Source organism: Elgaria multicarinata, chromosome 4 (assembly GCF_023053635.1).
Source record: "Elgaria multicarinata webbii isolate HBS135686 ecotype San Diego chromosome 4, rElgMul1.1.pri, whole genome shotgun sequence".
Classification (NCBI taxonomy): Eukaryota; Metazoa; Chordata; class Lepidosauria; order Squamata; family Anguidae; genus Elgaria; species Elgaria multicarinata.
In genome coordinates this window covers 109,015,111-109,029,199 of record NC_086174.1, presented here as the reverse complement: position 1 = coordinate 109,029,199, position 14,089 = coordinate 109,015,111, and the positions used below count along the sequence as shown (strand labels likewise).

General features: G+C 39.8%; 1 protein-coding gene across 5 annotated transcripts in view; it reads left to right on the top strand.

Moving 5' to 3' along the window:
• The window catches only part of SENP6 (SUMO specific peptidase 6), a 66,380-nt gene that overhangs the window by 41,569 nt on the left and 10,722 nt on the right, over positions 1-14,089 (top strand). For 4 of the 5 annotated variants that reach the window (XM_063124947.1, XM_063124949.1, XM_063124946.1 and 1 more), the window contains 7 exons: positions 538-723; positions 2,669-2,895; positions 4,143-4,249; positions 4,330-4,446; positions 6,941-7,063; positions 8,649-8,741; positions 10,214-10,647. In XM_063124947.1, the coding sequence (XP_062981017.1) occupies positions 538-723; positions 2,669-2,895; positions 4,143-4,249; positions 4,330-4,446; positions 6,941-7,063; positions 8,649-8,741; positions 10,214-10,647 (1,287 nt within the window). The remainder of the gene's footprint in view (positions 1-537; positions 724-2,668; positions 2,896-4,142; positions 4,250-4,329; positions 4,447-6,940; positions 7,064-8,648; positions 8,742-10,213; positions 10,648-14,089) is intronic. The other variant, XM_063124950.1, reaches the window with a different exon arrangement.

Here is a 14,089-nt window from a genome sequence, read left to right as displayed (position 1 = left end):
TTTTTTAAAAATGTTTTAATAATACATTTGGTTTAATTATATTTTTATATAATTAAAATTATATTTGCATATATTTATATGTTCTAATTGTATATGTTTCAATTTTGTAAAGCCGCCTTGAGTCCCAGTATTGGAGAAAAGGCGGGATACAAATAATTATAATCATAATAATAAATAAATAATAAATAAATAATTATTCCCTATAACACAATATTGGGCAGTCCAAAGAGCGCAAATATTTTCTAAGTCTCTCTATTCCTCTCCCCCCCCTTTTTCTTTTTTTTTTACAAATTTGGAAATTGTGATTCCTTGTGAATTTACTTAATGGATTTCAGTTTTAAAACATGGCAAATGAAGTAAAGAGACACATAGGCTTGATACATCAAGGGATGCCAGAGAAATTTCATCTATAGCAGCGTCTGCTGATACTTATGAAATTTTACCTTGTGTATAATGGGGCTTTATATTTCTCCTTATGCTACATGTTTCAGAATAATTTAATGTAACTCTGACTGAATTATTCTTTTAACTTTATAGAGTCAGAAAATGATACTAGTGATATTAATTTAAAAACCTCTGAACTTACAAAGTGTGAATGGTGTGGTGTACGCAAATTGCCAGTAGTTTTCCTGAAAACTATACCTGCTGCCTGCCAAACCTTGAGATCCCATCTGAAGATGAACAGGGAGAAGGACAATGTCTGGTATGACTGTAAAGGATTAAGTAAGTGAATCTTTGTTGTTCATACTTGTTGTGTTTCAGTTTTCTGCAGAGGAATGTATTGAGCAGAGTAGAGTATCAGTGAAAATCATTAGTTTGCATACAGTTCTTTGAAAACAACTGATAAAATACTCGAAAAATCTAGTTGTTGCATTTTACCCACACCAGTATTCATTTCTACATTCAGGTTAATAGTACCAGTTTAGCAAAGGTCATGCTATAAACACTTGCATGAGTAGGTTGGTACATTTTTCTAGTAAAGACGTTTACCTCTTTGTGCGGCCAAATGTTGTTGTGATATAAATGTTTTTGTCTAGAGCATGTTGGTGATAAAGTAGTGTATTTTGGTTTGCTCATTTTGCTGTGAGGGCCATGTCCTAAAGGTGTGTTGTACCTGAGTGTATATATAAATAAAAATACTATACTTCTTCTAAATAACACATTTATTTGGACTGCTTTTTTGTACTTGATGCTGAAGTTCTTAAGGCTTCTGTGCTTAACTTTTGATTAATTTAATATAAAGCAAATAAAGTACATTTCAGTATGCCCACTTTTTTTGTTAGAAAATCATCCCTACATTTTTCAGGCCAGAGTCCTGCTCTTGAAAACAGTAGATTATTTAATGCAGTGTTTACACGCAGCACTCAGATGTATTATCAATTTAATGTAGATCAGCATAGATTTCAATCTTTATTCAGCCTGCCCAGAATGAAAACCATCTGTTTGGTTACTGGAGTCGTGAGGAAATGGTCACAAAGAAGTAGAAGTGCGAGTAATTGAGAGGGACAGCCCTAGCACTAAGTTCCTGTAATACAGATTGAAGTGTTGTGAAGTCATGTTTTCCTCATTAATAAAGCAAGCAGGAAGGGCTAAGTGGCATGGGGAGTTCCTGTCCTGAAATTCACCAAATCACTCGAAGCTTTGCGAGGGATTTTAAGGTGCATACTGTGTGTGTGCAGAAATGACAACATTTCTCTTCAAGCTTTCCATATATATTGGGGGCGGGGGGGAGGCAATGTGTATTGGGGGTGTGGTTTTGTGACTGACAAGTCTAGTTTCTGTGCTCCTTGCTACTTCTCACTCTTCTGAGAAGGAACATTTAAAGAGTTATGGTGGCATTTAAGATGGTTTTTAGCTTTTGTTTCTTACCAGTACATTGCTATTGCTAAACAGTTTCATTCATTACTCTTACCAATAATTTGCTAACTTCCTCTGCTTTCCAAACCAGTCTTATCCTAAAATCCTTACTAAGTTTCTGGTGTGTGTGTGTGTGTGTGTGTGTGTGAAGAACTAATTCTAAGCACACACTAGTCAGCAACGTGAAACACATTCATGGTGGTGATTTTGTGTGGTTCTCCCAGAGCCATAAACAACAGAGTGGTGCACGCTGGCCAGATGAGTTCTCCCCCCCCCCCCCCGAAATTTAGATGCACTTTCTCTCTTTACTATTGGAGGTAGGAGCAGTGCAGCAGAAGCTCCTTTATTCCTCTTTGTTCTGAAGCTGTTGCTGTTAGTGGGACCCAGCCTGCTGCCATTGCACAAAGAGGAGGGTTTTTTTGGTAAAGAGGAGACAACAGCAACAGCGGCAGCAATGTGGCACTAGTAACTCTGCAGGTTGAAGATGGAGGGAAAGCCAACATACTGTTAGATGTAGAGATATCTGACAAGTTTTCAGATGTGCACAGTTGCCATTGCGAAGTGTCCCCATTCTCCTGTTGATCAACATCTAAATCCCACTTTTCTCCACCAACTGTAGTGATCAGTGACACCACGCTCCCTTTTCTTATGGAAATTTCTTACCTTAGTGTAGTAAACAAAAGACTACCTTGCCATGTAGTTGGATTATTTCCAGTTATTAAGCAATATGAAAACTTGTATTTAAGAACTTGCACTATAAAAGGCATTATGATTTTAAATGTGCAATACATTGGCTTTCTTTTTTTTATAGATCCAGAAGAACAATACATCATTTTAATTTTTGAGACGGGTCTTGATCCTCATGCAAATGCAATATTTGAAAAAATAATTACTGATATTGGTATCAGGAACAACATCTCTGATTTTTTTGTGAAAATTCCTTTTGAAGAAGCAAACAGTAGGCTTGTGGCCTTTACAAAATCCTTTGAAGACACTTCTAGAGGAAACGCTGCTCATAAAGAAGGCAAAACAAAACATGTACTATTTCTTTTTATAAAATTTGGATTAGTGTTAAATAAACTGTGATGTCATTAGTTTACAAATATTCTTTGCAATGTCTGTTGATCGTATGTTCTTTTTGCTAAATTATTTTATTGAAGGAGAGGGTTCAAAGCTTCTATTTTTAGTTTGTAAAATTGTAAAAACAAACATTTTATTGTGATATCTAAGATCGGGGGGGCAGTATTTACTTCCTTTGGATGCTTCTCTTTTTCCATGTATCATAATACTGTCTGTGTAGTATTTCAGATAAAAGAAAGGTCATCATATCTATATTTTTAACTCAGGCTGTTTTAATCTCTTCATTGGGTCTGTATGGATGTAATTTTCCAGGCTTCATAAACCATGAAACCAAGAGCAGCTGTGTTTGTTTAAGCCAGACTTCCCTGTTACATCAAGTTGGAAACTCTGGTGTATTGTCGGTCTACTAACCAAAATGTTGAGCTAAGATATGATTCTGTGTATACAGTAATCCTAACCTGCAGATCCATTGGCTGAAGGAGGCTTGGTTCGGTGAAAATGCCCCTCCAACAGCAGAGAGGAATTTTACCAGTGGAGGGCATGTCTGCAGAGGTCCCTATATGCCAATGAAAAGCTCCATAGGCATCCATCTACTGCCAGTGGTGTGCCTGCTGGTAGTAGGCCCTGAAATGGGAAGGGTTGTAAGCAGTCTTGATTCTGCTGGATCCAAAGTCCCTTCATTCCTCCTAAAGTTGGAATAGTTAATCTCTCACTACTATCCCTTGGTTTAAATGGGGAGGCGAAATTCAAAATAGTCCAAATCTGCTGGGCTATTTTCAGATAATCTCTATGCACACTTCTCAACCTGGCTGACACAAGTTGGTAGGGCTTTGGAAGCAGCAATTTCCCCATTACTTCAATCCCCCCATTCCTATCCAAGGATTGCTCTGCCCATATCTTGGTTAGTAAACTGACATTAAACTAGAATATAACCAAGATGTTGTTTTGGACACAATGGAAAACTCTGGTTTAAACAAACCAGGATCTCTGTATTGAAGCTGGGAGAGACAAATAAGGTGCATATAGGCCCAGTAGTCATTCTTTGCTTCATAATTCATGCCTTATTAAGCTGGGAATGTTATGTCTGAACAAACCCATTGTGTTAGAAAACATACTCTATTTTGTTTCAAGAATATTCCTTATTGTCTGGGAATTAGTAAGGACTTTAATACTTTATGACTTCTTTATTATATGTTTTTTCGAAGGTTGTCCCTGAATCCAAGATGCAGCTGCGAAATACAACACAGTTCCAGTTTTTTGATGACGATGAAAGTGGGGAACCACATACAGTCTTTATTGGTCCAATAGAAAAGTAAGAGGTTTTTCTGCATGTTGTAATTATTTCCTTCATTTTAAGAGCTCTATATTTATTTAACATATTTTTCTTTGCAGATTGATAGTATATCCCCCTCCTCCATCAAAGGGTGGTATTTCTGTCACCAATGAAGATCTCCATTGCTTAAATGAAGGAGAATTTTTAAACGACGTTATCATTGATTTTTATTTAAAGTAAGTTGTGTGGTATTTGTTTTACTTAGACAGTTTATTATGTATTGGTTTGATTTGTAGCAAGAAAATAGCACCCAAGGCAACTAATTTGAGTTTATAATTGATTATGAGGCACTGAAGTTGATAATTGAGAAATTCCTTAAATTCTGAATAATGCATATCTGCCTAAACTATTGCATCAAGCTCTTCCATTATATGCTGGCCTTAAGTACAGTATATGATTTTAAAAGAATTTTAGCACTATTATTATTATTATTATTTATTTATTTATTTATTTATTTATTTATATAGCACCATCAATGTACATGGTGCTGTACAGATTACACAGTAAATAGCAAGACTCTGCCGCATAGGCTTACAATCTAATAAAGTTGTAGTAAACAATAAGGAGGGAAAGAGAATGCAAACAGGCACAGGGAAGTGTAAACAGGCACCGGGTAGGGTGAAGCTGACAGTATAGGGTCAGAACAAACTCAATATTTAAAAGCTATAGGGAAAAGAAAAGTTTTTAGCTGAGTTTTAAAAGCTGTGATTGAGTTTGTAGTTCTCAAGTGTTCTGGAAGAGCTTTCCAGGCGTAAGGGGCAGCAGAAGAAAAAGGACGAAGCCGAGTAAGGGAAGTAGAGGCCCTTGGGCAGGCGAGAAGCATGGCATCAGAGGAGCGGAGAGTACGAGCGGGGCAATAGTGTGAGATGAGAGAGGAGAGATAGGCAGCAGCTAGACCGTGAAAAGCTTTGAAGGTCAACAGGAGAAGTTTATATTGGATTCTGGAGTGAATTGGAAGCCAATGAAGAGATTTCAGAAGTGGAGTGACATGGTCAGAGCGGCGGGCCAAGAAGATGATCTTGGCGGCAGAGTGGTGGACAGAGACCAGCGGACTGATGTGAGACGAAGGAAGGCCAGAGAGAAGAAGGTTGCAGTAGTCCAACCGAGAGATAACCAGTGCGTGAACAAGAGTCTTGGCAGAAGAGACAGACAAAAATGGTCGAATCCTGGCAATATTATACAGGAAGAAACGACAGGATTTAGCTACTGCCTCAATATGAGGAATAAAGGAGAGCGAGGAATCAAATATAAAGCCAAGACTACGAGCTTCCTTGACTGGAGTAAGCATGACATCGTTGACAGTAAGAGAGAATGAGAGGTGAGGAGAAGGTTTAGGAGGAAAAACAAGCAGTTCAGTTTTTGCCATATTAAGTTTCAAACGACGATGAAGCAGCCAGGCTGAGATATCTGAAAGACATGCCGAGATACGATCGTGAACATCAGGAGAAAGTTCCGGAGATGAGAGATATAATTGTGTATCATCGGCATACAGGTGATATTGGAGGCCATGAGATTGAATAAGCTTACCCAAGGGCAGCATGTATAAAGAAAACAACAACGGGCCAAGCACCGAGCCTTGCGGAACCCCTACTGAAAGGGGAAAAGAGGAGGACGAGCTGCTGTTAGCCGACACGCTGAAAGAGCGACCCTCTAGATAGGAGGCGAACCAGTTATAGACAGAGCCACAGAGTCCAAGGTCATGGAGGGAATCTAAGAGAAGATCGTGATCAACCGTGTCAAAGGCTGCAGTTAGATCAAGGAGAATAAGAACGGAATAATGGCCTTTAGACTTGGCAGTAAGAAGATCATTGGTGATCTTGGTAAGGGCTGTTTCAGTGGAATGCAAAGGATGGAATCCAGATTGAAAGGGATCCAGAGCAGAGTTACTAGAGAGAAAGTCAAGACAACGAGAGTAGACCACACGTTCCAGGATCTTTGAGACAAGAGGCAACAGAGAGACAGGTCGGTAGTTAGACAGAGATAGTCGATCAAGAGTGGGTTTTTTGAGAATGGGAGAGACTGTGTGCTAGTTTGACTTGATCTTTAGGTGAGTAGAATGTTCTGAATTCTATATTGAATACCAGCATAATTAATCTTAGTTTAGGATATTTATATTAAGATTTCGTGAATAAATGTTGATTTTACCAAATGTTGATTTTACTGCTTGAGGGGAACCTTATGATGTGGAAGCTTCAGAGCATAATTGCCCTTGGGAATTTTCACCTTCAGTCGGTCTCCAGTATTGCATTCTTGGGCATGGTGATGGAGCATTGGTGACATTTCAGTGGTTTCTGGATGAGGCAGATCATCTAGATAGATCCATTTTAATATTACTTGGAATAGATTTTGATATTCCCTTTTAATGGCAAAGATACTACTCATGGATTAAAGATACAGGGATCCATCCAGGAGCCTGATATAAAACAACTGCCCTGGCCAGTATAGCAGACGCTGAAAACCAACTCAGTGTTATACTAGGAACTGGACATGGGAAGTATGTAGACTCTGTTGGATGTCTCAGCAACTTCCTTCTCTTCCTTGTTTGCACATGCCCTTCTCAAGTTGCATGTCACAGCATGTAGCGGCCTTTTTCTAAAAGAATGGATCTTTATAGAGAATAATGAATGCACTGAAAACAAATCTTTGTTTGTTCCCTTTTTCCAAATAAAGGTACCTGGTGCTTGAAAAGTTGAAAAAAGAAGATGCTGATAGGATTCATGTGTTCAGTTCCTTTTTCTACAAACGCCTTAATCAAAGAGAAAGGAGAAACGTTCAAGAAACCTCAAAACTCACGTAAATCTGGTTAAAATATATATTTGTGGAATTCCAATTTCCAGCCCTTATAGAAACAATGGCTTTGTTCTGATGTAACGCTGAGCCATAGCTTAGCATTATGTGAATGACCTTTGGACTCGTGCACTCCTTCTCCTCCTACTGGAAGTAGATTGGAAGCTTTTGTTTCTGTTTTTAACTAACTGCAGTTAATTATTGTGACTGAACTTGGGGATCTGGTTAGTCTTACCCATAGCTTAGGGAAAGAAGACAATGTCAAACTATGGTTTATGTTTTTATCCCTAAACCAGCCTTTGCAAACTTAGGGTCCCCAGATGTTGGACTATATTTCCCATTATCCTTGACCATCAGCCATGTTGGTTGAAAACAGAAGCAAAAACTTCCAATTTTAGAGCTTGCCAGAGGGAGAGCATAGGGCTGAGGCTCATGCTACGTAGTGCTAAACCATAATTTAGCATTATGCCCAAACCAGATCTATATGTGGTAGGTATTTGGCATAAATTGAGTAGAAGGACAAAATGGCAATTTTCGCAACTAGTAGATTGGGGTGGGGGACCTTTTCCAACTTGAGGGCCACATTCCAATCTGCATGAGGTCTTGTGTGGGGGTGGAGTACATTCTTTGTGTGGACAAGGCCAAAATGTGATTATTATTGATTTTAAGCCTACTCAGAAATGAGCAGGACCAATTCATTCAGCAGCACTTTCAAATAACATCAGAGAATCATGCCTCTGCATGTCCACTGACAAGGAAGCAGGACAAGTCTCAAAAGTAAGCAGGACTGAAGCACTTCCCCAGGCCCTGCCTCTTCTCCCCTGCAGGGAAAAACTGTTCCCTTCATTCAGCACCTGATAGGAGATGGTCACTTTACCTCACCAGGAAGAGGGGGCAGGTTCTGCGGAAGAAGCTGGTGAACCAGATGGGCAAACTGTGTGGTCCGAATCAAAAGGTTCCTCATGACTGGAGTGCAGGGGTGGGGCAACACAGCCGCTTGTGAGCCCGTAGGTGTTGCTCCACCTGGCTGATTTTGTTACCAAAATTTGGTGGTGAAGTTGGGGAGGGGTATGAAAAACTGCAATTTCCCTTTCAAACAAGACATGCAAGGAACATGCTCCATGTTTTAAAGAAAAATCACGCTCCCTAGATACTGCTCTGAGTGTAATTTTGCTTTAAACCAATGTGTGTGCTCCCTACATATGTTGTTTTATTTTAAAGAGTTGGTTTTTTCCCCCCACCACAGGACTGCCGAATTTTGACAGAAAACTCAGTGGGGCATGGGTTCTGGGGATGGGATTGTCACCCAGACCCCTGGAGGTAGGCCACCTCTCCTGCAGTGGATGATATAAAGGATAACAGCTGGATGTTATAGCTAGTGTGTCTATTTGGCAGTTCATTTTAACTTTAGAAAAGATGTTATTCCTGCCCAAACAAAATGTAACGTAGGCCCCAAACCTCTTTAACAGTTGGTGCCCTGAAATTGTGCTGATAGATGAATTCTCATTGCAGGAAGAAAAGTATACATAATCCCCTAAATATCTACAAAAAGATTATAATTGTATTTTGTTTCCCATTCATGTGTTCACAGAATTCAGCAGAAACGCCATGGCCGAGTGAAAACATGGACACGACATGTGGATATTTTTGAAAAAGATTTTATTTTTGTTCCCCTTAATGAAGCGTAAGTAGTGCTTGCATATGTGTAGCACTGGAATTTCTATGGACAAAAAAAGCCTGGTGACCTTGGGTATTGTCAACTGGTTGTATTCAGATATAACAACAAAACATGGTCTGTTATAAGAATGTGCTGCAGCAAATCTCAGACTTAGAACCTCCCTCTTCTCCAGCACATGAAAGAGGATATTTTAAAGTAGGAATGGAGGACCTCTGACTTGTGGAGGTTCCCCTCTAGCCACAGAGGCTTGGGCTCTCTCCGCAAGCCCCACCCCTTTGGGGGCTAGTGGGGAGATGAATCACAGCTATTCTATCAATGGTAGGAGATAACAGCAGGGATTCCCCTTACAGCCCCAACTGGGGTTGGGAAAGCCTGGGCGGAGCAACGTGGGAAAGGCTGAGGGAGCTCCAGTTGGATCATCAGCTATGGACCCAGTGGTGTGGTGGGCAGGCCCCCACCCCCTGATGTCATCTAGTCCCCTGGGATCCACCCCTTTTTTAAAGTTTCTAATTGCATGTTAACCACAGTGAACATGGCTTGTCATTAATCTCTTAACATGCCCAGACTGTTTCCAACAAAGATGATCAAGCTATGGATTTTAAAAACAACAGCCCAAGACCTTGGAAATAAATGATTAATCAGGCTTCTTGCCATCTTGTAAATGGAGCTGGGTTCAGGCAATTGAGATGAGCCCAAGGTTTTCTTCAAACCTGAAGCTTATAGGGGAATAAACCACTACCTAGCCCCAAGCCTCTACTAAAGCCTTGGATTTGTTTTTGCTCTGCACTTGCCAGGCTGTCTCCTGCCTGAGCTGGAAAGGAGAAAGGGAGGAATGTCGGCTTGCATTTGCATCTGGAGATGCTCCCAAGCATCAGTCCTGCATAGAGGTGCCTCTTCCTCTCTCTTGCAACTCAGGAGTTGGGAGACCAATGCATGTGGACTTGCCTTTGCTCTTGACAGACACGCCAAGCATGAAGCACCTATTGGGTTCTGGGGTAGAGCAAGCTACCACATCTTCACCTCCTCATTCCTGCTTGGAGCTGGAGGTACATGGCCTTGCCTCTGTGCCTGACAAAAGCTTCAAGTGCTGGCTGAGCACAGAAGCAGAGCAGGCCAATGCACAACAGCTCCGAGGTGAAGGTGAGCCACCTTGCTGTGCACCCAACGGGCGCTTTGAGATCAGAGCACTTGTTGAGCACAGAAGAAGTTCAAACCTCTGGTGCTGACATGTTGGGGAGCAGGGGCTTGTTTTATGCCCCCTCTTCTGATCTCTATGCTTAAAGAAGAGCAGGAGACTTCCCACTGACCTCATGTTGCGTTTTAGAGATGTAACATGAGGTCAGGGACTGTGTCTGTGCGGGAGGGAGGTCCTGGCAATAACAAATTTGGGGTTGGTCAGTAAGGGAAGCCCAAATATGCTTAATGTTACAACTCATGATATGAAGATAGTTCTTCAGATATTTATTTTTCTTCTGCAGGGCACATTGGTTTTTGGCTGTGATCTGCTTTCCAGGTTTAGAGAAACCAATCTATGAGACCAATCCATACTACCAGGAAAATGTATCTCCACAGGTTAAATCTTCCTCTTTAGATCAAGACAGAAGCACTTCATCTCCTTTATCTAGTGAATTGGATATATTGCAGCAATCCTCCTCTGCAACAATAACAAAGAAGGTGCTGAGCAGGAAGCATATTGCAGCATTAACTGACACAAGCACAGAAGCTGAGGAGAGCGAGTCGCTGTATTGCAAAAGAAGCCCTTCTGTGAAAGGTGGCTTTAAAAAACTAAATCAGTTAAACAGCACCACAGAAGAACTGAGAACTGTGGAACATGTATGTCATAAACATGACCGTAGGGCTTCAGAGGCGAATGGCATGCAGAGCGAACATAAAACTCACATCCAGGCTGCTGGTGTGTATCTTTGCCTATTTATGTTCGTTTTAGTATCAAGAGTTCAAAAAAGAGTTTCTTGGAATTTGCTACATTAATAATGGGACATCTGCTTTTAATAAACAGTATAACTTAGAAATTAGTTATTTTAAGTATTTTGTTAGTGAAACAAGTCCCAGTGAAGGATCTGGAGGGGCTAAGGCTGTAGTATTGTTGACACTATACTGGATGGGTATGCTGGAGCCCCATATAAACTGCTCTGGGCTTTCAAAAGGAGGAGTGGGGTATAAGTAAAACCAAGTTGCACTTGGAAAAATATTAGCTATATTGCAGTTTTTGCAGGGCATAATGAAGACCATTACACTGGTCCTTGTATCTATTTCACAACGTCATGCCCATGGAGAGTTCCCTGGTTAATGTCAGTGCAGCTGATATCTCTTTACATCCATGACATGGCACACAGGATTATAATTAGTTTGCATGGGGATTAGGTACACAGTTGTGGGAACATTCATGTAACTGCATTTTTGAATATTGCAGTTGGTAAACAAAGAACTGTAGTTTGATGTCTGTTGAGTTTTGAAGTCACCAAAATAGTCTTCCCACATTTCTCCTCATATAGGGGTAGTGGCCCCAAAGCACATGCTTTGCACTCAGAAGGTCCCAGTTTCAATCCCAGCATCTTTAGTTAGTAAATAGCATCTCAGACAACGTAGCTGTGAAAGACCTCCATCTGAAACTTTAGGTTTCTTTAGGTTTCTTTAGGATGCTTTAGGGTGGATTCCTGCATTGAGCAAGGGGCTAGACTCGATGGCCTTGTAGGCCCCTTCCAACTCTGCTATTCTATGATTCTATGAAACGGTGGAGAATAGCTGCCAGTTAGAGTAGACAATATTCTGTTTGACAAGTAAATATAAGGCAGCTTTCTAACTTCGTATTACCAGTTCCTCTAAAACCAGCCACACCTCTAATATTCCTGGGGCATGAGGGGTGGCACATTTCCCCTCAGCTATGCTTGAGACCATTCTAAGCATTTCAGCTGATGCCTAGAAAAAGTGAAGTGGCTGTGTGTGCAGTGGTATAGTGGAGAACACAGGGAAGCACAGCTCAAATACTCTTCAGACCAGAAGTGATAACATTGGGATGGTTCACATGATCACTGCATGCTACTGTGGCTTATTTAAGGCCAGTTCGCACAATCACTACAGCCCACTGCGATGGGGTGTGTGCGTGCAATGATTTAGGGTGGATTATTGGAGGGTTGTTTCCTCCATATTTGTTAAAATATTTTATTACAAGATAAAAAAAACATTTACAGTTGTTTCTACAAAGCATAATTACAGTCTTTAAAAATACTAAAAGGTTAGGGTTGTTTCCTCCTTCAAGCCATTTTGTTCGGGTTCAGATGACACAGCTACCATGGTAACCCCCTCCTCCCCTGCCACCAAAGGTTGAATATTCGAAATGGCTGGCAGCACACTCGACAACCCACTGAGGCTTAAGTAAGCCACGGTGGGCTGGTGGGCTGCCGTGATCGGTGGGTGTGCAAACCAGCCCATTATTGCTGGAGCACCAGGGTAATTGCTCTGGCAAGTGGATGAGGTGGTAATGAAGATTTCAAGTTTTACTATTGTTTCTGAAAGAGAAGCATAAAAAAGCTAAGAAAATGAGGCTGAATACTTCTTTTCTTTTGTTTGAGGGGCTTCCTACTTCTCACTAGCAGTTTAAATGGTAACTCTTTCCAAGTTTGATGGTTTGCATTTCTAATTAGAAGCTAAAGATTGCATTTCAACTTGCTGAAGATCTTTTGTTATATACAGCTTAATGTGCTTACAAATTGAACTTATGCGGTCAGAAGTAAGTACCCCTTGAATTCAGTGGAACTTACTACCATAGGATTGCAGTCATGCTCCATAAACCTAATTATAAGATTTTATTAATTGATTTTTAAAATTTAATTTGGATGTCTATGTTTTATGATGCAGTTTTTAACGAGATTGTTAGCTCCTTTGAATGCAAATAATAGAAAGCAGGATTTAAATATATATACATATATTTCTGGGGTGTGACTATGAATTCTGCTTAGTTACCCTCCCCCAAGCTCCTGCAGTTCAAAAGTTACCATTACACCATTACACACAAAAGTACCATTACACACAAAATTGTGTGTCACTATTTTGCTTGGTAGGTTAATAGGCAAAAGTAACTTGTATTAGCTTTTCTGTGGACAGTACAAGATGTCCCCTTTTGGACATCCTTGAATTTCTTCTATTGGAGATGTGGATGTAGAAGTCGGAGGCTTCTCTTTTCAAAAAAGTAAGCAACAGCTGCTGTTCCTTCCTTAAGATTCTAAACTTTATTGTTTCTTGATTTATGTAGTTCAATCTACTAGTAAATTCTACAGAATGTTTTTAGATCAAAAACGTGTCTGATGAAGGACTATACTTTTATTTCAAAACATGGTTTTATCACATCAGCTGGCTTAATTGCTATCTGTTATAACCTGTTTTGTTGCAACTTCAACAGTAGTTTTTGTTTATACAACTAGTTCTTGTTAATATAGCTAACCATGGGTATTCCATAAATTATCCACAATGGACATGATCCAGTCCATGAATAAAGGATAAGGTACACTGTCTTGCTACAGTTACTTCCCATTTCAGAATATTTTTTTCGTATTTTCTTTTATTTGAAGGATTTCCCTATGTGCTCCCCTTTAAGAACTAGAACACATGTGGGTGGGTGGGGAGTGTTATCTTATTTCTTGTGGCCACAAAAAGAGAACAAAAACATTGCTGAAGGCATTCAATAAGAAAATATATGGCATTAAAAATTATTCATTGCACAAATAGAAAAGAAAGTTTTGAATGGACAAAGCACTTGATCACTTCAGTAGGACTTTCATAGACAGAGTGTGTCTGCCTAGTTCTTCATTATAGATAACCAGTGATGATTAGGAAGTATAAAGTTCAAGCCTTTCCATTTTCTCAAATGCAGTTGTAAAAAAATAACTGACTGTCTTAGGAGATATGTGCATACTCAAGTCACTGTGAATAATAAACAATGAGATAATAAGTAAAGGACTCATAAGCATGTCCCCACCCTTGAAACAATCTCTGGATGAAAAGTGTAGTTAGGATAATATATAGTTGGGAATTCAAAGCATCCTGGTGTTGTGATAGTAGAGATATTATATTGTTCAATGGTCATGTTTTCCATGATGTGCAGTTGGCAAAAGTGTCAACTCTGCTGCTTGAGAATTTGTTCTTTTAATTTTGAAATTGCAAAACATTAAGGTTAAGCCCTATTTGGACCGAAAGGTGGTTAATAAATAAATAAAGGTTGTAGTTTAGTAAGGATTATTTATGTTAATGTTTGAAATGTATTGAAGTGTTAATGGATAAATATAAATTTGTAAAAACAGTAATTTGTTTGGGTAAGGATTATTTCAGTTAGTCATTTG